Source organism: Cydia splendana, chromosome 13 (genome assembly GCF_910591565.1).
Source record: "Cydia splendana chromosome 13, ilCydSple1.2, whole genome shotgun sequence".
Lineage (NCBI taxonomy): Eukaryota > Metazoa > Arthropoda > Insecta > Lepidoptera > Tortricidae > Cydia > Cydia splendana.
In genome coordinates this window covers 13221279-13244300 of record NC_085972.1, presented here as the reverse complement: position 1 = coordinate 13244300, position 23022 = coordinate 13221279, and the positions used below count along the sequence as shown (strand labels likewise).

The 23022-nt window shown below is 36.8% G+C and overlaps 3 protein-coding genes across 3 annotated transcripts in view; 1 reads left to right on the top strand and 2 right to left on the bottom strand.

The window, feature by feature from the left end:
• The window catches only part of LOC134796124 (cap-specific mRNA (nucleoside-2'-O-)-methyltransferase 1), a 32038-nt gene extending 19325 nt beyond the window's left edge, over positions 1 to 12713 (bottom strand). Inside the window, exons 1-9 of the mRNA XM_063768090.1 lie at positions 12523 to 12713; positions 12339 to 12440; positions 11597 to 12108; positions 11211 to 11351; positions 10857 to 11127; positions 10240 to 10436; positions 7125 to 7308; positions 6431 to 6659; positions 2760 to 2874 (exon numbers count right to left, since the gene is read on the bottom strand). Coding sequence (XP_063624160.1) covers positions 2760 to 2874; positions 6431 to 6659; positions 7125 to 7308; positions 10240 to 10436; positions 10857 to 11127; positions 11211 to 11351; positions 11597 to 12108; positions 12339 to 12440; positions 12523 to 12535 — 1764 coding nt within the window. The 5' untranslated portion in view covers positions 12536 to 12713. The remainder of the gene's footprint in view (positions 1 to 2759; positions 2875 to 6430; positions 6660 to 7124; positions 7309 to 10239; positions 10437 to 10856; positions 11128 to 11210; positions 11352 to 11596; positions 12109 to 12338; positions 12441 to 12522) is intronic.
• A 2529-nt stretch (positions 12714 to 15242) lies between these two features.
• Positions 15243 to 17624, bottom strand: LOC134796127 (THO complex subunit 4). The gene is made up of 4 exons (XM_063768095.1): positions 17269 to 17624; positions 16247 to 16460; positions 15819 to 16022; positions 15243 to 15644 (listed from the first exon to the last, which is right to left on the bottom strand). The coding sequence occupies exons 1-4, from the start codon at positions 17485 to 17487 to the stop codon at positions 15487 to 15489; spliced, it is 795 nt and encodes a 264-aa protein (XP_063624165.1). The 5' UTR covers positions 17488 to 17624; the 3' UTR covers positions 15243 to 15486.
• A 1910-nt stretch (positions 17625 to 19534) lies between these two features.
• On the top strand, positions 19535 to 22249 carry LOC134796119 (U6 small nuclear RNA (adenine-(43)-N(6))-methyltransferase). The gene is made up of 7 exons (XM_063768081.1): positions 19535 to 19716; positions 19796 to 20009; positions 20222 to 20362; positions 20449 to 20584; positions 21155 to 21271; positions 21377 to 21537; positions 21694 to 22249. The coding sequence occupies exons 1-7, from the start codon at positions 19612 to 19614 to the stop codon at positions 22245 to 22247; spliced, it is 1428 nt and encodes a 475-aa protein (XP_063624151.1). The 5' UTR covers positions 19535 to 19611; the 3' UTR covers positions 22248 to 22249.
• The last annotated feature ends 773 nt before the right edge of the window (positions 22250 to 23022 follow it).

Genomic DNA, 23022 nt, shown 5'->3' with positions numbered 1-23022 from the left:
CGTTATCATGAATTCTTTATAAGTAAGTATCATAAGTAGGTACCCTACGTACAACACAAATGTCATAATTATTGTAATATTATAACCAGAAGTTTTGTAAACAACACGTAGGTATAACAAAAGGTATAGGTACTTACTTGAATAAAGGTAGATGAATTGCGTGCGGTCCAATAGGTAACCACAACCAGGGTTGGGCAGTATTTCAATTACATGTATTTGAAATACGTATTTGAAATACATTTTTGTATTTTGTATTTGTATTTCAAATACTACCTGGAAAAGTATTTTGTATTTGGTATTTCAAATACTGCACTCACATGTATTTTGTATTTTGTATTTCAAATACTTCAAGCATCAAAATACATTTCTACAAAATACATTTTATTAAATTCTATAATCCTAAAATGGAACGTTTATTTAAATATAATGTACGACTTGTACGAGGGCAAATACAATGCGCGAGCTATTCTGCGCGGAACTTTTCGTCAACAGCCAGGGTATAGGGTCATTGCAGTAGTTTCCGTCCATGCTCTAGTTTTAGACCACTTGACAGATTAGCAAATAATATATTTCATTTTTAATGTACTACTTGCGAAATATAATTTTGATATGTAGACATATATACAGGTTGTTCTAGCCATTGGACAAAGCCGAAATGTATATATGCATTAGGGTATTTAGAACCAGTATACAAAGTATCATAACAATCGGTGTAGCGGTTACGAAGAAATTAACAAATTACGTTTTTTTTACTTTGGAGCAGCCTGTATGTGTTAGTAGCTCCTGAGGTAATAAATAGTATGAAACCTTCTTCGACCGTTTTGATTATCTTTTTTATTTATGACATTAATAAGATTCTGTCTTTTGACAAATGGCATCATTGCCGCACATTTTCAAACAAATTGTCAAAAGCACTGCCAATGATTAATACAGTATGTTTCTTTTTGTTGTCGATTATTGGAAATAACTTTTGTTTGATAATTTATTTTTTTATCTTTTGTTCTAATTAAAAAAATATTACCGTTAGAGCATTACTGAGAAGTAACCGTACGTGGGATTTCAGGGTTAGTCCAATGGCTAAGGTCAGCCTGTATATATTGTTTCGGCATTAAGGATTGAAATCAGTCCAAATTTGTGCAGCAATGTAGGTTTATATTCAAATTTCGTCAAGTGGACGAAAACTAGAGCTGGACGAAAACTAGAGCTGGACGAAAACTAGAGCTGGACGAAAACTAGCGCAATGACCCTATAAGTTTTTAGGAAAGGATATTCGTTAAAAAAACTAAATGACTAAACAAAAAAATTTAAAGGTAAGGTCACTGTGGGTAAGTCCGTCTACAAGGCAAGTCCGTCAACACGTTATAACTTTTGAATTTGAAGGCGTATGCGACTTTGGAGTCCAGTCGATTAACCAGTTTTTCGCGCTAGTTCCGTCTCTGTAAAACAGATGGCGCTGTGACAACTAACTTCAGAGCAATCCGCCTCAATAAGTCATTTCGTGTTTTGAACTCGAAGTCATAGTGCGACAGCCGGTCGAAAAAACATTGTTAAAAATAGTTTTTGAAAAGATTGTGCATCAGAAAGTAACTACGTAGGTAGCATAAGAACCAGCTGTCTTTATTCTAGTTTTAAAATATCAGAAATTAGCTTAGTTTTGTAATTATACGTTCCACAATTTATCATATTAAAATTTGACTAAGTTGGAAAGTCCGTCTATTATGTTCAAGGCAAGTCCGTCATATGCCGGACTTTCGTTAAATCAGAGATTACCAACTATTTTTACGATTTTAATATTATAACGATTTGATAAGGTATCAAAAAATCCTCCAGACTTTGCGCATGATGTTACTTTATTAAATTTTGATCTCAGTATATTAAAAGAAACGATTAAAATTCATTTTAAAATAACTATTGATCTAATGTATTTTGTAATTTGTATTTGAAATACGTGGAAGCCAGTATTTTGCCCAACCCTGACCACAACTCACGGAGTCCAAAACAATAAGCTGATCAGCAAAGTCAAGTAAACAAAGCCAAGTCACAGTAGTAGAAAGATTATCGAGTTCCGTAAACGTAAGCCGGGTCAAAAAATTCAATCGCAACACAGTAAGTAATAAGTGAACGCCTCGTGGCAGTAACGCACGAAAAATGACATTGCAAATTGTCGGCAATGAGGCGCGCGCGGGTGCAAGCGTACGCATCTGTGTGCGTGCATTACACACACAAATACAGTCTCTCACGCCCCGTCAGAGCGACGGGTATATTCAGCTTGAAATCTCAAAATTGACTTTTAGCTCAGCTCCCGTTTCGTCTTAAGCAACGTCGGGCGGGGTCAGTACTTGGATGGGTGACCGTTTTTTTTGCCGTTTTTTACCCTTCGTGCGCGAATCCGACTCACACTTGCCCGGTTTTTTGTGTAATGGTACGGAATCCTTCGTGCGCGAGTTCGACTCGCACTTGGCCCATACACTGCAGTACCTACACGTAACGGTGGGGAGATTTGGAAATTTGCAATGGTCGCTGTGTCCGCTGGTCATAACATTTGCTACAATTCTTTATTACAATGAAAGATTCCTTCTATGTTTTATTATTTTCAATACATCGCTATGTTTCTGTGTCCCTTGGCGAAATATGAATAAATCCTACCTAATCTGTTCGATGTTATTTAAGTTGTTATATTATTTACCTAATTATAAACTATGTCTTTAAAATTATCTTGTACAAATACAATAAATTAGCACAAATTTTAACTTACTTACTTTCCACAATCTTAAACAGTCCTCTCTAATTTCAGCTTGCGTAGTTTCCTTAAGTTCTTTGTTCTTACTAAACTCTGCTATTTTTAGCAAATTTTTAATTTGCCTTTCACCAATGCTATAGACAAAGAAGAAGGCATTAAATACATGGTATACAGGATGATTGGAAATTCGCCGTATTCCTTGAAAGGGGTTATTCTATAGGTCATTTGCAATGATTTAAGTCCAGTCAACCAGAGGTCAAAACTCATTGGTTTTCAAGTTATTTCAGTTTTTAGTTGTTTGTTTAAAAAACCCGCCTTTCGACTAAAAAGTGGTAATTGAGAAAAAAACTACTCAAATTTGGAATTTAATAAAAACATTCATCTAATAGCCAATAAACTACTGATTACGTGAAAAAAAAAATGACAAAACTTACCAAAATTTTCAAAAAAAAAGGATTTGAAGTAACAATTTTTTTGTAATTTTCCCAATACTGTAACATTTTAAGGCATTACTTAAAAAAAAAGTATGTCACTTTGCGTACAAAATACAGAAATGAGTTCCTCAGTTCTTTAAACTTTTTAAAATAATAATAATAATAGCAAAGCAGGCGGAAGATTTGAGCTAGCGTACGTGACCATTAATCGGTTGTTTATGTCACTTTATTATCTCCATGGGCTTTATTTGTCCCTTAATCGGTTCGTTTATGTAATTTTAGTATCTTCTTGGGCTTTATTTGTCTTCTTTACCTTATCTTATCTTATTTTCTTGGGGTAGGGGTCACATCCTTACCTTCGGTGACACAAACTAACTAATTAAGGGTCATTACGGTAATTAGTTTCTACGTAAGCATTTTTTATCTTCGGTCCTTATCTTATCTTATTTTCAAGGGGTGGGGGTGCCTTCCATGGAGTAGGGTTGGGACCAACCGAGCCTAGAGATGGGCCGCGGGTATTTACCCAATTTACCCACCCAGGTAAATACCCATCTACCCGGTATTTACCCGTATCTACCCAAATGGACGGGTAGATTCATTTCTTGTTACACATGTCGATTTGTGTTAAAGTGGAGATATAAACCGAGTTAATGGTTGTAATTATTGTGTGTCATTTAAAATGAAATGGTTTAGTGAAACCTGCAGTTGTAACTAAAGAATTTTTAGTACAATTTTGATAAATATTAAAAATAAGGCCGTCATAAGAGTATTTTTTTTAATTTGAGTACATTAACGTACTTATACGTTGATAATACACATTCGAACTTCGGTCGGCGGGGGGTGTGGCTGGGGGGAGGGGGGTAAAAGTGATTTTTTTCATATTTCTTGGAATCTGTCATTAATATCGAAAAGTGTTGTATGTACAAACTAAAGAAGACAGAATTTCATACAAAAAAGGTTATATACATTTTTGTCCTAAAACTAACTATATTTGACTTATGAGCTTCCCAAGTTGTGATACTGCACAATTTTTTTTTATTATAATTTATAAGTAATCTTTATTTTCATCTTTCTAATGTATATTAAAAGCGTTTTAAAACAGTTCCGGAAGCCAGGGAATGATTTAACACGATTTTCATAATTGGACTGATATGTTAAAATCGAACTTCACCTCATAGCAACCTTTTCGTAATTAGTTTGAACATACATTTCATGTAACATTAACGAAAATACCCGCGTATTTACCCGCGGGTAGGTAAATATCGGGTATATACCGGGTAAATACCCGCTCTCGGGTATTTACCCGGGTAGTTACCCATCTCTAACCGAGCCTTATTTAATCTTCGTGCAGTAAGTAATCAGTCACTTAGTTTCAACTTTCTTTCCATGGAAAGCACCCCCACCCCTTGAAAATAACGTAAGATAAGGTACCGAACACAAAAAAATGCTTACGTAGAAACTAATTACCGTAATGACCCTTAATTAATTAGTTTGTGTCACCGAAGGCAAGGATGTGACCCCTACCCCAAGAAAATAAGATAAGATAAGGTAACGAAGACAAATAAAGCCCAAGAAGATGCTAAAATGACATAAACAAACCGATTAAGGGACAAATAAAGCCCATGGAGATAATGAAGTGACACAAACAAACCGATTAATAGTCACGTACGCTAGGTCAAGTCTTCCGCCTGCCAGGCCTCCGTCACACGCTCAAGGCCACGCGCTATATGCCTACCGCTCGGCGTATCGTCGACGATACAACCGACAGAGGGCCGCCGAACGCCCGCCTCAGCGGCCGCACCGCAGTGCACCGCGCGTTTCCCGCGCTTATGCTTCGAAATGCCGAAACCACGTAATTATTGTGCAGTAGATGGGTGAAAAAGTCAAAAAAACAAAGGAAAAAGCCTATAATAAAAATTCATCTTTTTATGGCGGGCTAAAGGTCCCACCTGAAAGTTTAATAATTATATTGAAGGGCTAGAAAAAGTATTTTTAAATAATTTTGACGACGTAATAATTAATCGGCCTGGTAGCACCGTATTACAACTTTTAAAAACCGTTGATTGTCCGTTGCTTTGCTCCTGAATATTTATTAAAATTATTTACGCGATTTAGGATATTTTCAACTACTTATAAAATTTTAATAACAGAGAATTCCGAGAAGTGAAAAAATTATAAATCATTATATTAAAACTAAAACATATTTGATTCGCAACATTCGTTTTATTACAATAATCATCATAGGTAAGGTAGCTACAACCCTAGCGCATTCTTACGATGACGCGTTGGCACGTGACTCGAACGGCGGGCAACACAGTCTCGACTCTTTGTGCGCGTAATTATGGTACATTTCTTCTTGTCCTGAGCAGCAGTTATTATTATTAAGGTTCTGTAGGCTATTATAGCGTAGGTATTTTTGCTTTTGTTTGGGAATGAGGTATCTGTTACGTAGTAACTATTTATTAATCTGTGCGCCTGCTCTGCTATTATTATTATTATTTCAAAAAGTGTAAGAGAAAATGTCGACATTCGTACTTTTTTGGAAAGCTGAGGAGCTGAGGAACTTATTTCTGTATTTAGTACGCAAAGTGTCATACTTTTTTTTAAGTAATGCCTTAAAATGTTACAGTATTGGGAAAATTACAAAAAAATACTTCAAATCCTTTTTTTTGGAAAATTTTCGAGTTTTGGCATTTTTTTTTATTTCACGTAATCAGTAGTTTATTGGCTATTAGATGAATGCTTTTTTTAATTCCAAATTTGAGTAGTTTTTTCACAATTACCACTTTTTAGTCGAAACGCGGGTTTTTTAAACAAAAAACTCAAATAACTTGAAAACCAATGAGTTTTGACCCCTGGTTGACTGGACTTAAATCATTGCAAATGACCCATAGAATAACCCCTTTCAAGGAATATGGCGAATTTCCAATCACCCTGTATATAGTGTCTATAGGAATAACTTTATGTTAATAAGGTCAGAAGTACCAAGTAATATTTTCAGAGCTCAAACGAGTAATCGACCAATGGGAGGATGGAACAGGAGATTGTGCCATTAGTCCATTACAGATAGACAGTTACAAAAAATGCATCTTTTGGAGCCAGCACCTCTACCCTTTCATAACCTTCTTTTATGGAATAACTAAGGATTCGAAATTCAAAAACAAAACAATTGGTTCTGGGTCCCTGTACTAAAGAAGGCTAAGATGGGCACTAGATTTCTGACCTTACTGTGCTAAGGCGACCAGTTAATACTTACAGACAATTACTTTTATACATGTACTCATAGAAGCCAGTGTCCTCCTGCAAGATACTGAGAGGCACGAGCTCCGCGACGTCGTCGTCGCCGCGATCTCGCCCCTCCCACAAGATGGAGTTGACGGTATACAGGTGATGCTCCGCCGATTGCGTGCCCAGGCGCTTCCATAGACAAATTAGATATCTTTCGGAATTCGCCGGTCGGGACGTCACAGGCTTGTGGATGCACACTAAAACATTAACGTGATTGTTTAAATTCCTAAAAAACTCATAGCATTATTACGAGCCTATTGTGTCGCACTGCAGGGCAAAGGCCTCCCCCCTCTTCTTCCACTCGTCCCGGTTTTGAGCTACAACTGACCAGTCTCTCAAAAAAGGAGTCCAAGTTATCCCGCCATCGCCGACGAGGTCCGCCGGATCCCCGGTTTGACTCGCGCGGCGCCCACTGTTATTTATTTATGTTTACTGCCTCAGTATTTCATTTTAAATCATGAGCATACGGGGTATAGTATAAAACATGGTCCACCAAAATAACACCCAAAAGTAACCTATCCTGCTGCCTGGTCTCGTTGCGCATAACTCTCATAAGACAATATTGGTTCATACTTTTTGTATAGATTTTAGTAGCTAGAAGCTATGCTTACCGTTTGTGTCCAAAAACAAAAAAAAGAAACATACATTAATATGATACAAACCTTTATCGAAACATCTGTACATGATGTAAATCAAACCCACACTGAAGGGTGTGAACACATCGAATAATTTAACAACAAAATGGCCGCCAGTTCTAACTAGCATCAATGCTGCAAGACACTGACATAAATATAGCTGCTTGGACAAGATTTCTTGAATGTTCTCTTGACCTTCCACTGAAAATCCCTGTAACAATTACACACAATACAGAATCAAAATTATGTGGGATAGCCTAGTATAAATTGTATACATTTTTAGGGTTCCGTAGCCAAATGGCAAAAAACGGAACCCTTTTTTTGTAACTTTTTTATTCGTCATGTCTGTCTGTCCGTCCGTATGTCACAGCCACTTTTTTCCGAAACTATAAGAACTATACTGTTGAAACTTGGTAAGTAGATGTATTCTGTGAACCACATTAAGATTTTCACACAAACATAGAAAAAAAAAACCGGACAAGTGCGAGTCGGACTCGCCCACCGAGGGTTCCGTACTTTTTTAGGGTTCCGTACCTCAAAAGGAAAAAACGGAACCCTTATAGGATCACTCGTGCGTCTGTCTGTCTGTCTGTCTGTCTGTCTGTCTGTCTGTCTGTCTGTCCGTCTGTCACAGCCGATTTTCTCCGGAACTACTGGACCAATCAAGTTGAAATTTGGTACACATATGTAAGTTTGTGACCCGAATACGGACATGTAACGTAAACAAATGAATTTTAAGCATGGGGGCCACTTTTGGGGGGTAAATGAAAAAATGAAAAAAAAAATTTTCAAACTATATCATGTTACATATCAAATGAAAGAGCTTATTGTAAGGATTTCAAATAATTTTTTTTTATAATTTTCGAATCAACAGTTTAGAAGTTATTCAAGAAAATAGGCAAAAAATGACCATTCCCCCCCCCTTATCTCCGAAACTACTAGGTCTAAAATTTTGAAAAAAATACATAAATTAGGTCTATACCTATAGATGACAGGAAAACCTATTAGAAATGTACAGTCAAGCGTGAGTCGGACTTAATTACAGTTTTTAATCCGACCCCTACGGATTTTTTAAAGAGATTTCACTCACGTTTCACATAAAAAATACATTGTTAACAGTGCCGGATTACTTAGAGTAGTAGTTTTCTTAGAGTAATTGGTGATAATTTTCTGATAAGATAATCATTTTAAATATTTAACGGTCTTACCTACTTACGAGTAATTGTAAGGTCAAATTAAAAATAATGTTTAAAAAAATGTTAAATTGAGAGTTAGCTTAAAGTTTTTTGTACTCGTCGACTTTAATGGTTGAATTAATAAAGACTTTGTAACCAATAAGCAAAACAAGCACGTTCAGGAGGGGCACCAAAATGCCAGGTTGAAAAAGGTGAACAAATTTTAAAATTAGGGACAGACACATCGTTTTTACCACACGATTTTTTTTAGCTGTCCAAAAGCTAATTTGTAAAAATAATGGCGCGTAATTCTTTGGGAAACAATCGGTAGCAGTAGAAGAGTCGGGATTACATGCATAGATTCGATTTCAACCCACTCTTTTGCGGTTCGGCGTTAGGTCTTATGCGAGGCCTTCTGCCTTAATTACACTTGGGCGTGGATCCAAATCCAAGCTTTCCTCTTTCGCAGCTAGGCCTGGCAGTACCTTTCTCACACTTCGCCAATTCAATTCCAAGCTCTGCTTTCTTACATATTTTATGCATGAAAACAACCTCGAATATCGAAGCCTAAGAAATATCGAGCCCTATGCGAAACTAGGCTGATAGAAAACTGTCCCATCCCTTCATTGTATGAAATCCTGGATTCGCGCCTGGTTGGGACTAAAAGTAAAATTGCGTTTGTATATCGAAAAATTTTCGCGCTCGCTTCGCTCGCGTTTTCAATAACTTTATAAGGTATGATAAAGGTGACATTCGGGTGGCGACTGCAGCAACATTACTCTGTTGCAACGTTACTGCTGCAGTACTGTCAACTTCCGTGATAAAATGATGTGACTGATTTCCATACTAAAAGTAAAAATTTACAACTGTCTATCATATTGCGTTTTTATATCGAAAAATTTCCGCGCTCGCTTCGCTCGCGTTTCTATTACTTTCTAAGCTATGATAAAGGTGACATTCGGGTGACGACTGCAACAGCATTAGGTACTCTGTTGCAACATTACTGCTGCGGCACTGTCAATTTTCGTGATAAAATGATGTGACTGATTTCCATTCTCAGCTGTAACGCGGCAATGAACTTCTCTCAATTTACCAAAAAATCAATGTAATCTTGATGACCCGAGGGAGAGGGGGCACCTAGAAATCCTTAGGGCATCAACATATCTTAATCCGGCACTGATTGTTAAAAATTGTGTAATATACGGAACCCTTGGAACGCGAGTCCGACTCGCACTTGGCCGGTTTTTTTAGTATTTGTTGTTATAGCGGCAACAGAAATACATCATCTGTGAAAATTTCAACTGCCTAGCTATCACGGTTCATGAGATACAGCCTGGTGACAGACGGACGGACGGACGGACGGACAGCGGAGTCTTAGTAATAGGGTCCTGTTTTTACCCTTTGGGTACGGTACCCTAAAAACAATAAATTTTGGGGGTTCTAATACTTAGAACTGAAACTCAAAATTTTTTTTTTCATCAAACCCATACGTCATAAATCGTAAACCGCAATTTTATTATGTTACTTGCTCCTACGGAACCCTTCATGGGCGAGTCCGACTCGCACTTGGCCGCTTTTTAAGTGTTTCATAGTCAACTGCAACCATATAATTTCACCAAATCCATCGGCTTGTTTGTTGTATAGTTGTTATTTTAGCCAAATTGTATAGTTGTTATTTCAATATTTATTATTTTCAGAAACAAATAATATCCATAATGCAAAAAAGTATACAAGGTGTTTTTGTTATATGTGACCATACGGGTGAATATGTAGGTCATAACTCATAATGAACCACTATGGAGCCAACCGCGAAAGCGCGAAAACAAGATCTGCTGTTCCATAGAAATCATTGTCATATCATATGATTTGCCAGCAGTTTTTTTTGAGTTTTCTAGGTTGGCTCCATAGTAAAAGTTGTTTAGTATGATCTAAGTATACACCCCTCAGCCTCAGTGTATGTTACTTACACCATCAGCCATAAGAAAGTGGACACCTTTGTCATCTGTTTGCTTCAATACATAGTCTTTCAGTGCCGTTAAATTTTCAGGATTGAAAATATTGCCATCATTTTCCACACCATAATATGGATTAAAAGTCTCGGGTGTACCAGCATGAAAATCTGACAGTTTGAAATCATTACCACCTTTTAAAGTGAAACCAAATCCTGCAAAAAAACATATAATTTAGAAAAAGCGACGATAAATAAACGATAATAAATAATAAACAAACTAGACTCTGATCGGCCGATCCTATGTGTCTGTGCATTAAGTAAGCAGTAAGGGCCCTAACACACTGGCGATTTGCGAATGAGTTGAAAGCGAGGCGAGCGCGCAACGAGCCACGAATCACCGCTCTCGCCCCCCAGCTACGAGCGGCACGATCAAAATGTATAGACTTGAATAGTATCTGTTTGTTGTCTGTTTTGGCGGGCGGCGGCACGCCGCCCCGCTCGCTGGCACGCCGCCCCGCTCGCTGGCACGCCGCCCCGCTCGCTGGCACGCCGCCCCGCTCGCTGGCACGCCGCCCCGCTCGCCGCGCCGCGTGCGTCTGCGGCCTAAGAGAAACAAAAGTGATTCCATCTAACCTTTAGCTTTCCATCCTTTTCTGTACAAAACATATTCTGAGAAACCTCCAGGGCCAGCACAGACATCAGCAAAATATAACAATTCCTTTTCAAGAGCTGGTTTTCCAGTTTGGGTCTTAGGTTCAGTAAACATGAAGTCAAAGAGAGCATCTATGTTAGCCATTTTTACAGCAGCTCTGTTCAAAAATATAACTGAACCTATTGTTTCATAAGGATTGCTGCGAAACCTTGCATTTCTCAGGTCTTCATCATCCAAGGTATCAAAGATTGTCTGTGGAATTTTAATTTAATTTGAGAAGGTTATCACAAATACAGTATTAACATAAAATAGTGTTATCATTAATTATTATATACCTTTGCATTCAGGACACCAGCCAGTATTTGGGGATCTACAAATTCAGTTTCATCCTCAATAGTCAGTTTTTTAGGACCTTTCCGAAGCCATTCTTCCAATAAATCACCAGATAATGGTTCTGCTCCTGGAGGCATCCATAGCTTGAAAAATAATTATGTACTTTGTTTTAATTAAAATAATTAGCTTTATTATTACAACTTTATTTTCCACTTAACAATGTATTTTTAGTTTACAACTTTTAACTCTATCCTTGTCTTGGTTATGTGGCCCCTCTAAGAGTAAAAGCCTCCTCCATTTTTTTAGCCATAATTAGCTTTACACAATCCCAATTTATCTTTTTATAATAAAAATAAGTTAATAGAAAAGAACTAAGAAGTTAACTTACCACTTTTTCTTTTGCTTCAGGTTTTGCATCATCTGGTGACCATTTAAAATTTCGTGGGACAGTGCCCACAGTAGATGACTTTAGTCCCAAGCCTCTCCTGCCTTTCTGAGTGGATGCTTCCACAGGTTCTGTGCGTCCATGCTCAAACTTACCCAAACCCTTTCCTGATTTATATCCCATATTACTCATCATGTGTTTGATTTTGTCAGAAAACCCTCCCTTAGAATTGGGGGATACATTAGATGAGTTTGACTTTTTAGTAACATTGTCATTGTCTTGGAAACTAGCTCGGCCTGAGCCATCCTCAGGTTCCTCATCAAAACTGGTTCGGTAATCATCATAATGGTCACTTGGAGAAGAACAGTTTTCACTGACACTGCTGCGGCTCAGCCTAATGTCATTGTGAGGACTTTGTTCTATATAGCTCAGGCTCTTATTTGAACTGTTGGGTTTGGTTGTCCCAGTGGCTGTGCGTGGCTCATCAGCTGGCTCATCATCAGATTCTTGAAGAACTGGGAGAATATGTGAATAAATAAAAAAAATTGCAATTTACTTATGTTATGTTTTTATATATGTATCAGATATCATAATCAACTTGGCAATCATTTACACTACGGAATGAACAGGTTAATAATTTTATGATTATCTACTTTTTCTACTAACATGTATCTTTACTTAGGTTGATTGCAAGTACTGATATTAGGATTTAGGATATGTTCAGTAGGTAATATAATTTACTGACTTGACCCCTGAGAAGTTGTAGAAGATGCGCCGTACGTATCCGCTCTAGGGCGCTTTGCCGGAACGGAACTCTCATCGCTGCTGGACTCATCGTCTGATGGATCTAGTATAATAGTTATTTCTTAAACGATTTTCACTACAATAAATTGTATAATAACTATATTAACTAGCAACTATATGTTTACCTGAGAGACTCATGTTGTACGAAGTGTTTGATTACAAGTACAACGTAATTTTTTTATTAATACTTTGCGCCTATACCGCTGCACACACAGATATGAAGCGACAAAACGGATAAAATTACGATTAAACACGGTACTACTACAGTAAAATACATTAACATTTATTTTATTTCAAGAGGGGAAATTACCCGAACGAAAACGAAACGAATGTCAAATATAAGCAATGTTCAAAAACCTCATGTTAATTATACTATTTTGTGTTAGTATAAATAAATCAAATTAAAATACCAAATTATAAAGTCGGATCAGTCTCGTATAAAATTAATTAAAATTTTACACTTAATACTTCCTGATTTAGGTTTTACTTAAATTTTATAGTATCGCAATATTTCGGAAATTCCACTGCAGTGATTTTGGTTTCAAAACGCAATGTAAGTATTATTTTTGACAGTTCACCCGGGGAACTATTTAAGGCGCCTTTACACAAATCAAATAAATGACCTTGGCCGTACGCATTAAGGTCAAGAATAAGTTTATATTCTGTGGCCGCGGCCGAATTTTATTATGGAGTTGTGTAAAGCGCTGCTACACGGTCGGCAACAAGGTTTCCAACCTCTGCGACTACAGGTACAGCTTGGCAAAAAAAAGAGTAAATTAAAAAGTGGCAACACTGTAGTGTCGTCTCTTTCAAACCAATTTATATAGAAAAACTCGACACTACAGTGCTGCCACTTTTTAATTTCTACTCTTTTTTGCCAAGCTGTAGTTTCCAACCGTATAGTAGACGGTTGGCATAAAATTTTCGTATGACCCACCAACTAATGTAGTAAATGAAGCAAGTTGTTGTATGGAGACCCATGCATTAATTTCTCAGTCGATGAAATTTAGCTTGGTTATTGTATAGAATGAGCCGAGACTAACATTATAAATATCCAAAAAAAAAACCCTCCTAAGTTAGGTAAAAACACAAATCTGATTATATATTGAACCGAGTAATTCCTCAGTCCAAAATTATTTTACAAAATAAGTTATTTGTATCAGTATGTGATACTAGAAAAAAATCTAAAAGTTTTGTCAAACATGAGAATATTTTTTTATACTTCCTTTTTTTGACGCTCATTTTCATCGGAAAATTGCGGTCATTTTTTTCTTCTTATATGATCTTAGAATATAATTTGGCGCAGTGGGTAAAAAATCCAAAAAAAAATGCGTATCGAAATGTATGTATTATAGAACTATTAAAAACTGAGAGTGGAAAATTTTTAGATTTTCATTTTGTAGGTATAAAACGGCAATAAAATGGCATTCCAGTGAAAAAATTAGACTGAGCAATTTTCCGGTCCAAGACACGCCAAAAATTTTTATTTTATTAATACTGGTATTTCTGCTGGGATATTTTTTTGATATTTCATATATTGTTGGAATACGTTACATGAATATGTCTGGTGAAGAAAGTTTGAACGGAGCATTTTTCCGTAAAAAGATATTAACGATTTAAGACTTTAGGTATTTACTTTAATTCTATTATTATTATTCTTTGGAAATTTATACAATACTTTTTATTTATTGATACTTTATCATACTGTAAAGTTTTTTCTGGCTGAGGAATTACTGCGGGGTCCACTACCTTTATTTACTACACTAAACAACACCTCCTTGCACGCGTTGGCAACTGCGGCCAGACATCATCGGTGTAAACCGTTACTTACTTGTTGCGAACCAGAGGGCCTACCGCAAATCCCGAAATTCGCAAATTGCGGGGATCTTTCTCTTTTACTCCAATGAAGGCGTAATTAGAGTGACAGAGAAAAATGCCCGCAATTTGCGAAATTGGATTTTCGCGGTTATAGCCCAGGCAAGCGCAGTCGTGCTGTTAAACCATTGAAAAGCCAGGGTGACCTTGAACAAGCCATGACCTTGGTTGGACGCCTGGATACCTAACGAGAGCTTTTTTGTAGACGAAAAAAAGCGACCCAGACAACCGCTGCAAGTTTGCACTAACTTGGTGGTGATAATTTGATAATGCATACATAGGAACACCATAACTTCGGTAGCACTGGGCAGTGGGCACTAACTACTTAAGTGTGGTCAGAGGCGCTACCGCGAAAACCGAAATTCGCAAATTGCGGGGATCTTTCTCTTTTACTCCAATGAAGGCGTAATTAGAGTGACAGAGAAATATGCCCGCAATTTGCGAACTTCGATTTTCGCGGCTATAGGCCAGACTACTATACTTCACGCTTCACGCGTCGAATGATGATCTCTATGACAGTTCCTCCAAGTCGCTATTGGATAGGCTTGAAATGTTTTTACCGATTTTGAATACTAAAATGATACATTTCTAAATACATTAATTCTACAAACATTTTTATGACAGCTGCTCCATATAAAAATTAACTTATGACAGTTGACAGGGATCATCATTAGACGCGCGAGGTATAAGGCAACATTGCACATTTTCTACATTTTGACTCAAAATCTGGTCTGTATAAACGGTAACATATTTCTATAGGGATTTTTATTTCATATACATATAATTAAAGATAGTCTTAGGTACAAAATATGACTACACACCAATCATGAAGTCACCCACAAAGTTTTACGTAAGCCCATACATTGTCACTGCGAAGTTGGTGCACACTTAAAAAGGTGTCAAGGTCTATACAGTACTTCTGATAAAGGTGTCAAAAAGCATGATTGAAGAATACTAGGCATATGTCCATATTATCAAAATTCTTTTATTGAAAATTTCGTTCTGCTGGAAAACTGTCTGTCTAAACCACAATTTCAACTGATGTCATCAAAAATATCATACTCTACTGTAACTAGTATAGTAATATGTAATATTATTATAACTAAACATTTTTTCCATCTCATTTCATCAATAAATTCAACACTGACAGTGTTAATTTTCCTTAATATATAAACAAAGTGTCCATTTCACTGCACTATTTTTCTAACAATTATTTACTTAATTTCTTTGACATAGGCATCTAATTCGGCGTCAAGTTGTTCTGCCGTGGGGACAGGGCGGCGGCCCCGGCCAGCGCCAGCACCGCGGCCACGTCGGGCGCCGCCTCGTGGCGCGCCACCACCACCACCTGGAGTTCTGCCAGCACCTCCCACTTGAAACAAAAGAATTAATGATCAGTCTAAGCTCTTGGTATCCTTACTTTTACTTTCAAGTTTTTTTTAGATGTCAAGTTTGATACAATGTCAGTCCTAATTATGATGGTTATTGGCTGTGTGAATGTGCCATGAGTCATGAGTGTTGTAGATAACACTTAAATAAAGTGTACCTCTGTTAGAATTTCTCCTGACAGGACCTCCGCCGCCGCCACCACCACCAAGGCGACCTCCTCCTCTTTCTTCAGTTCTGAAGGTGCTTATTTCTGAAGTGGCTAACTGGATATTCATAGCGCGGCCATCTAGAGGTACTCCATTATATTGTTTCATGGCTTTTAAAGCATCAGCTCTCCTTTCAAACACAACATCAGCAGTCCCTAAAACAAAGAAGTTTTCATTATTAGTACAAAAACAATAGCTTTACAAAGATAAATATAAAATAAATCATCTTTCTTTATACATTAAAAGAAATTAAATTTCAAATGATGCAAGTATCTAGAAAGGATAAGGAGTTGAAGTACTTATATTTCAGTACTTAAGAAAAGAAGAACACACAGGAAAACCAAACCATAATAGAAATTTTAAAAGTAATTATTCTTACCTAAGGACCTTCCAGATCTGTCATAATGTACAGCGGCACTTTTCAAAATGCCAAATTCAGAAAATAGCTCTTGAATATCTGAATCAGAAACTCCAAAGTCCAAATTGGAGACCATGAGCTTTGTGGGGCCCATAGTGATGGGTCCGCTTCTTTGCATCTTCCTCTCGCCAAAGTCCGAAAACATATCATGTTTCCATGTGCTGTTAACATCACCCTGAAATGTCGTCCTTATAGAGCATGCCAACTGGCCACTCAATGCGTCTTTGAGTATGTGCACACTCAAAATACATGGCAACCAAAAAAACATTTACAGTTGATGGCATAGTTGGACTATGAAAATGAAATTTAAATGATGATTTTACAATTCAAAAATACATATCATTACTGATATAAACAGTGAAACTATATACATCAATTTTGAGAAAATAGTCTCTTAAAGATGTTTTCAATCACTGATACACAGCACTAGTGTCAGCTTCACAATGTCCATGGGGAGTCTGAGGCAACTTCATGAAGATAAGTAGAATTACATCGAGTTTTCACTCGATATAAGTGCCTTCTTCCATATCCAGCGCCCACAGCTTGTGCCACGGAGAATGCAAATAACACAGCAACATCTCCACACCTTCATTTTGCGACCATTCCTTGCATCTCCATAGAATTGCGAAATCGTTGAAGTAAAATTACATGAATGTAGTACAGGGACACCATCAACAAAGTCTTTCAGTCCTTTAACAGCTGGACTATACGCCCCAACCATCGATGTACAACAAAAGGTGGTAATAAACGATTACTTTCCATGTTCCTAGGATGATATCCCAAGAACTATATGGACAATAATAGGATTTTAATTATTTGAAAACATTAGTAACATCAGTAATCCTCGAACAAGGAAACATTTGGTATCAATATGGCATAACTACATTTCGCAGTTCTACAATTTCACTCCATTCACCGTCAGCAAAATGCGTCATGACGGTCGGCCATTTTGAAATTGAACAATCTTAGGTTATTCGATTTACCCTTGTGTAATTTGTTGGTTTGGAAACACCGCCACGATTTCTTCCACGCAATACGCCACCGGAGCGACCATTGCGGAATCCACCACCAGCTCCGCCGCCTCCACGGCCAGGTCTTTTGTTAGTATCAAACTTTCTGCCTGCGCCACCTCCGCCTCTTCTACTTCCTCCTTTACTTGCTTTTATGATGTCGTCCAAAGCCATATCAATCCTGTCCACCATTTTTAGTACTTTGTGAAAGATTAAATAATAGTTATCAAGAAATAAAAATTACAATAATTCTTAGTTAAAATGTTAACCGCGTCTTCGCCTATATAGTCACTCAACTCGACGCCAAATGAGAATGAGAGGAAGTAAGAACGAATGAAATTCCTAATTAAGTGATGTGAATGAATGAAAAGAATGAAACTTCATCATTTTGGTGCATAGACCTATATAATAGGGACAAGACATATTGTTCTATACGTACAATTGCTTATAGAAATAGCACCCATTTTGACGGCACACACATAAATATATATCTATCTCGTTTTTACTCAGCACTGTAACCCATAGCAAAAAAAGGTGACAGTATTTCAGTACGGACATAAAGTGTTCCATGAAAATACGTAAATACCTAATGCGGCCGAAAATCCGCCATGTTTAGTCACGCAAATGTCATTGTCTGTCAGTTCAGCAGGTACTTGTCCTGTCAAAAAGTCATGGTGAAAATTAAAATTATTAATTATCTTTCAATATTTTGCTTGTGATTGAAAATAATTGAAGCCAAATGTGAATAATTACGTCGCGAATATGCCAGTGTGTAGTGTATTAGGGTGCGGCATAAGAAAACCACCAAATCAGCCATCTTTAACCATACACAGGTACGCTATAATTTACATGAAAAATATTGGTTATTGTTAATGTTCCTGGGAAATTTAAGGATGTTTCACATTATAAATAGCAAGGTTCTTCTGTGCAGTTATAGATCATGAAGTGATTGGATTTATTTAACTATATTTTTACGCCTAAATAATGTAAACATTTCAGCTAGGGTTGTACTTTATTTATCGACTTTGATATCGATATATTATGATTGCCTATTTATATTTTCTTATTTTATCATGCTACCCCGCTTCAAACCAACTAAATTATCTTAATTTAATAATTAAATCATTTTTATAGCTTACCAAGAAATGAACATAAAAAGAAAGAGCTGGAGATGGAGACCCTGACCGACTCTCGGGAGCACTCGGGTCCGTGGGGTCGTTACTCCACAAGCTGCCCTGCGGGCTTTTTTATATCATTATTATAGTTTTTTTATATAATTCGACATTAAGAGACCATATACATATAGTTGTAATTTATAAAATGGTTAATGTATTGTTATTATTTTGACGTATAAAAATGCCCTTGTGGCCTATTTGCTGAATAAATGTTGAAGAAGTTGAAGAGCGGAAGTCATTCCTTATTTTTGTAATAAAAAAATGTTCTGAAGGTGTTTTGTTTTTTTCACCCGTCGCTTAATAAGCTTGAATTTTGTATCGCTCTCACTTATAGATACGGCGCACCAAGGTCGAGGTGCAGTGCGGTAGTGTGTTACAGACTTCAGGGTTAGCAACACAACAAAATTGATTGTAATAGAGAGGTAAAGTCCAAGAAAAACACGTACACTTATTCTGACATCCAAAATAGATGGCGCTGTATTGCGCCATGTGTTTTGCGGTCACTAAGTTGTCAAACGTCAACTTTTGAAAATCAGTGTTACCGCAAAAATCGCAATATGTATTGAGTAGTACAGCGTCATCTCGTTTACCTGTCAAATTTGAAGCACGAAATTGTCCTAGACTCCACACATCTTACTAAATCAAAGTATCTTTTCACATAACAATATACTAATAAAGAATTTTTATTTATTTACTTACTTCCTATTAAAACATAAACTCCACAAATAATACATACTTAGTATTTTAAATAAAATGAGCCGAGAACGTTAAAAAGGTATCGATGTATCGATAAAACCTAGTAACAGTAAAAATCTTCTGGGCAGCACTAAAACCGCCATGTTTAGTTCTAAGATGACGTCACAGTGGCACGCATTATTCGTTGACGTTTCACTTCCATAGGTTTCATATTTCAGTGTTTTGGTGGAAACATGGCAACATTGTGATAAACACTTAAACTTTATTGTCTATGGTTAGAAGAGGTATTTCCTGTGTCACTTTTTATGTGTTTAAAACCAGTACTCAAATAGCACAACCCAAATTTGACAATGACATTTACACTTAATTTTGTTTTGTGTTTTTGTTTTTAGGTTAAAAGCAACGGAGAATTTCTGAACTAAAAGGTTTTTTATGCAGCATAATTATGGCTATGAATAAATACATGCATCCTCAAAATATTTATAAAAATCCTCCGGATTTCGCTAAGCTGTCAAAAGACTTCTCAGAATTTTCCAACATTTGTAAAAGGGTATGTAAATTAAGTTTTACTTGCTCACTCATTACACATTTTTTGTACTTGTTCTTTAAGCGATTCCCTTTGATTTCAGGATGTATCAGGAAAAGTAACACTCGATTTTAAAGATCCACATGCCTTAAGAGTGTTGACAAGGTGTCTCCTGAAATCAGATTTCAATCTAGATGTTAAAATACCTGAAGACAGATTAGTGCCCACACTGCCTTTACGACTCAACTATCTGCTGTGGATAGAGGATCTCATGAAGGCTATCAAAAGGACTGAACATGTTAAAGGCTTGGACATAGGTATGGTTAATTCCATACACGGTGGGACAAGTTGATAACTCGACATATTTTACCGAAGAAATTTGAACTTAAAATAAGATTTCAGAAGGTTCAAATTTCTTCAATTTTTTCCCGCCAGATATCAACTTCTTCCCGCCGTGTACGGAATTATTGTATTTATTTTATTAGTCCTTCAAATAACCTGCTCATTTTTACTTTTTCTCTTTGTTTAGGTACTGGAGCCTGTGCTATTTATCCACTTCTGGCAACGGCGAAGAATAAATGGACCATGTTAGGAACAGAAAACGATGAGGAAAGCCTTGTTAAGGCTTTAGAGAATGTCCAAAAAAATAATTTCCAGGATTTTATTCAACGTAAGTGATAGCATGCCATAAGATTTCATAATAAATCTATGATTTGACTAAAGACTATTTATAATTTGTAAACCTTATTTTTTTAGTAAAATTAAACAAGACTTCATCAATAATAGATTACCTATTTACTGAAGGAAGTGGACCAGAGTTTGACTTCAGTATGTGCAACCCTCCTTTCTACAGTAACATTCAAGAGCTCTTGGAATCTCGCAGTACTGCCAGGTTTGTTACATATGTATTTTTCTGTTAGTAATTTGATAACACCTTTAAATAAATAAATAAATAAGCCTTTATTGCTGTTCTACACTAACAATATTACTAATTTATTTCCGACGATTGGGTTTTGTAGCAACAGCATGTCTTTCGACAAAGGCCTCCTCTAAAGATTGCCATTTCTCCCTATCTCTTGCAAGTATAATCCATCCTGGGCCGGCCACTTTTTTGGGATCATCTTCCCAGCATTTCCATTGGCCACCCTGGTTCCTTTCACATCCTCTTGGGTACCATTCTGTTATCTTCCTGGTCCATTTATCAGTTTTTTCTCTTATCATATGTCCTGCCCACTTCCATTTTAGCGTTTTACATATTTTGTTTGCATCTTTGAATTTGGTTATACCTTTAATTTTGTTTAGTTCTATTTTATCTTTTCTTTTTACTCCAATTACACTTCTCTCTATACTATTTTGGCATACTTTAATTTTGTTACTTAATCTTTCAGTTAGTGCCCATGTTTGGCACCCTTAAATATAACACCTTTAAAAATGTATGAACATTTTATCTTGTCTGCTTTAGGCCACCTCCAAAGAATGGATTTACTGGATCCCCACATGAGTTGATCACAGAGGGAGGAGAATTAGAATTTTGTAGAAAAATGATACAAGAAAGCAAGACCCACAAAAATAAAGTCATGTAAGTATCAATTGTTTTACCCATTGTATATCTTGCTTCATACAGTTTTAACATTGCTCATTAATTTGAAAAACCTTAGCTCAGTTATTCTTATTTCTGTTACAGATTATTCACTACAATGGTAGGACATAAATTTACTTTAAATGAATTATCTGAAGATCTGAAAGTAGATGGTATTAAGTATACTAGCACAGAATTCTGCCAAGGCAGAGTGACAAGATGGGGTTTAGCATGGACATATCAAGACTATGATATTTACAAATTAGGTAATCATTTTATTTGTTTTTACCTTAAATGGCATGAAATTAGGAACCTTCATTTGATATGTAATTCACAGTAATCTCAAACTTAGAGTATTATAAGATAATATGTGTCCAGCAGCTACTCTTTTTTTAATAGTGGAAATGGTTTTGATTTTTCAGTTCCTCCAAGGGATAAGCCTCGGAAAAAGATTGCTAACACAGTATATCAGTTACCAGAATTATCAGAGAGTATAAGTAATGTTGATATTGCTTTTAATAAACTTAAATCCCTTCTGGTGGGGCTAAAAATATCCAACAATATCCTTAATAAAAAAGGAAGTTGTATATTTCTAGATATAACTGCTACTGAAAACACATGGAGTAATCAAAGACGAAAAAGGCGAATGCTTCAAAGAAAAGAAGCAAATGACGCAAAAAAAATAAAACAAGAGTTCCAACAAGAGGCAGAGACACCTATTTTGGAGAATAATAATTCGAAAGAAAAACCTATCATGCTTGAAAATTCATGTTCAAGTAATATTGATGATGTTAAAACAACACAATTCCTGGAAAACACAGGAGCAGACTTAGAAGAACAACAGTTAGTACATGCATTTTTAAAACTTTTCATAAAAGAAGGCCATGTATTTCTTGAAACCGAATTTCTTGATGGTACCAGTGGGAAAGAAGGCTTACATCAGATAATACAATTCATTAAAAACAACTGGAAGTAACTGGTCTTTCTTTATTTTGTTCCTGATTTACCTATTGTAAACGTTTTGGTAGATTGAGCTATTACAAGAATATTATTTTTACGTTCTAAGTTTTAGAGTAAAGCCGTAACAGACTACCGCACCGCACCGTGACCTTGGTGCAGTTAAAATATCTCTTTCTCGCTCTCACTTATAGCTGCGTCCTTAACGCACGTACGGCAACCACCTTACACACGATACGCGCGACTTGCGCGCGACGCTCCGCACCAAGGTCGCTGTCTACGGCTTTAAGATTTCCATCTCCAACGCAAAACGAGTCCCTTGTGGTTACACGGCGCATGCATTTTTAGACCTTTATAAACCATTTACACCAAAGAGTAGTATCGTAGTATTATATATTAAAGCAAGTATACCTGCATGCTTCGAGCAACACCGGATTCCGACACATCGGAAGGGAGGGGCCCAAGCGATATCTCACCGTACAAATAATCTTTCTGCCATTTTTCGCGGGGGGAAAGGTGCACACAGTCACACTTCTCACACACTTACATACAAAATCCAATCTGTAATGACGACACAAATACATAGAAAATGACACACGTCATACTCGGTTTAGACTTGTAGTGTGCACCGTTAGTGGCATGTTTCAGCCCGTATGTGGCATGTTTCAGCCCGTATGTGGCATTGTTTCAGCCCGTAGACTCTCGCGCGAGCCACGAGACGAACCGCGAGCCGCGCCACGAGACGCGAGTGTGAACGGTAGGCTCGTGACTCGTCTCGCGGCTCGGCTCGCGCT

Coding starts and splice junctions, on each gene's coding strand:
- LOC134796127 (XM_063768095.1), bottom strand. CDS start 17,487: ATGGTGGACAGGATTGATATGGCTTTGGACGACATCATAAAAGCAAGT. Junction 16,461..17,268: donor AACCAACAAATTACACAAGG/GTAAATCGAATA, acceptor ACGACATTTCAG/GGTGATGTTAACAGCACATG. Junction 15,645..15,818: donor CAGGAGAAATTCTAACAGAG/GTACACTTTATT, acceptor TTTTGTTTCAAG/TGGGAGGTGCTGGCAGAACT.
- LOC134796119 (XM_063768081.1), top strand. CDS start 19,612: ATGGCTATGAATAAATACATGCATCCTCAAAATATTTATAAAAATCCT. Junction 20,010..20,221: donor TGTTAAAGGCTTGGACATAG/GTATGGTTAATT, acceptor CTCTTTGTTTAG/GTACTGGAGCCTGTGCTATT. Junction 20,363..20,448: donor TTTCCAGGATTTTATTCAAC/GTAAGTGATAGC, acceptor TTATTTTTTTAG/TAAAATTAAACAAGACTTCA.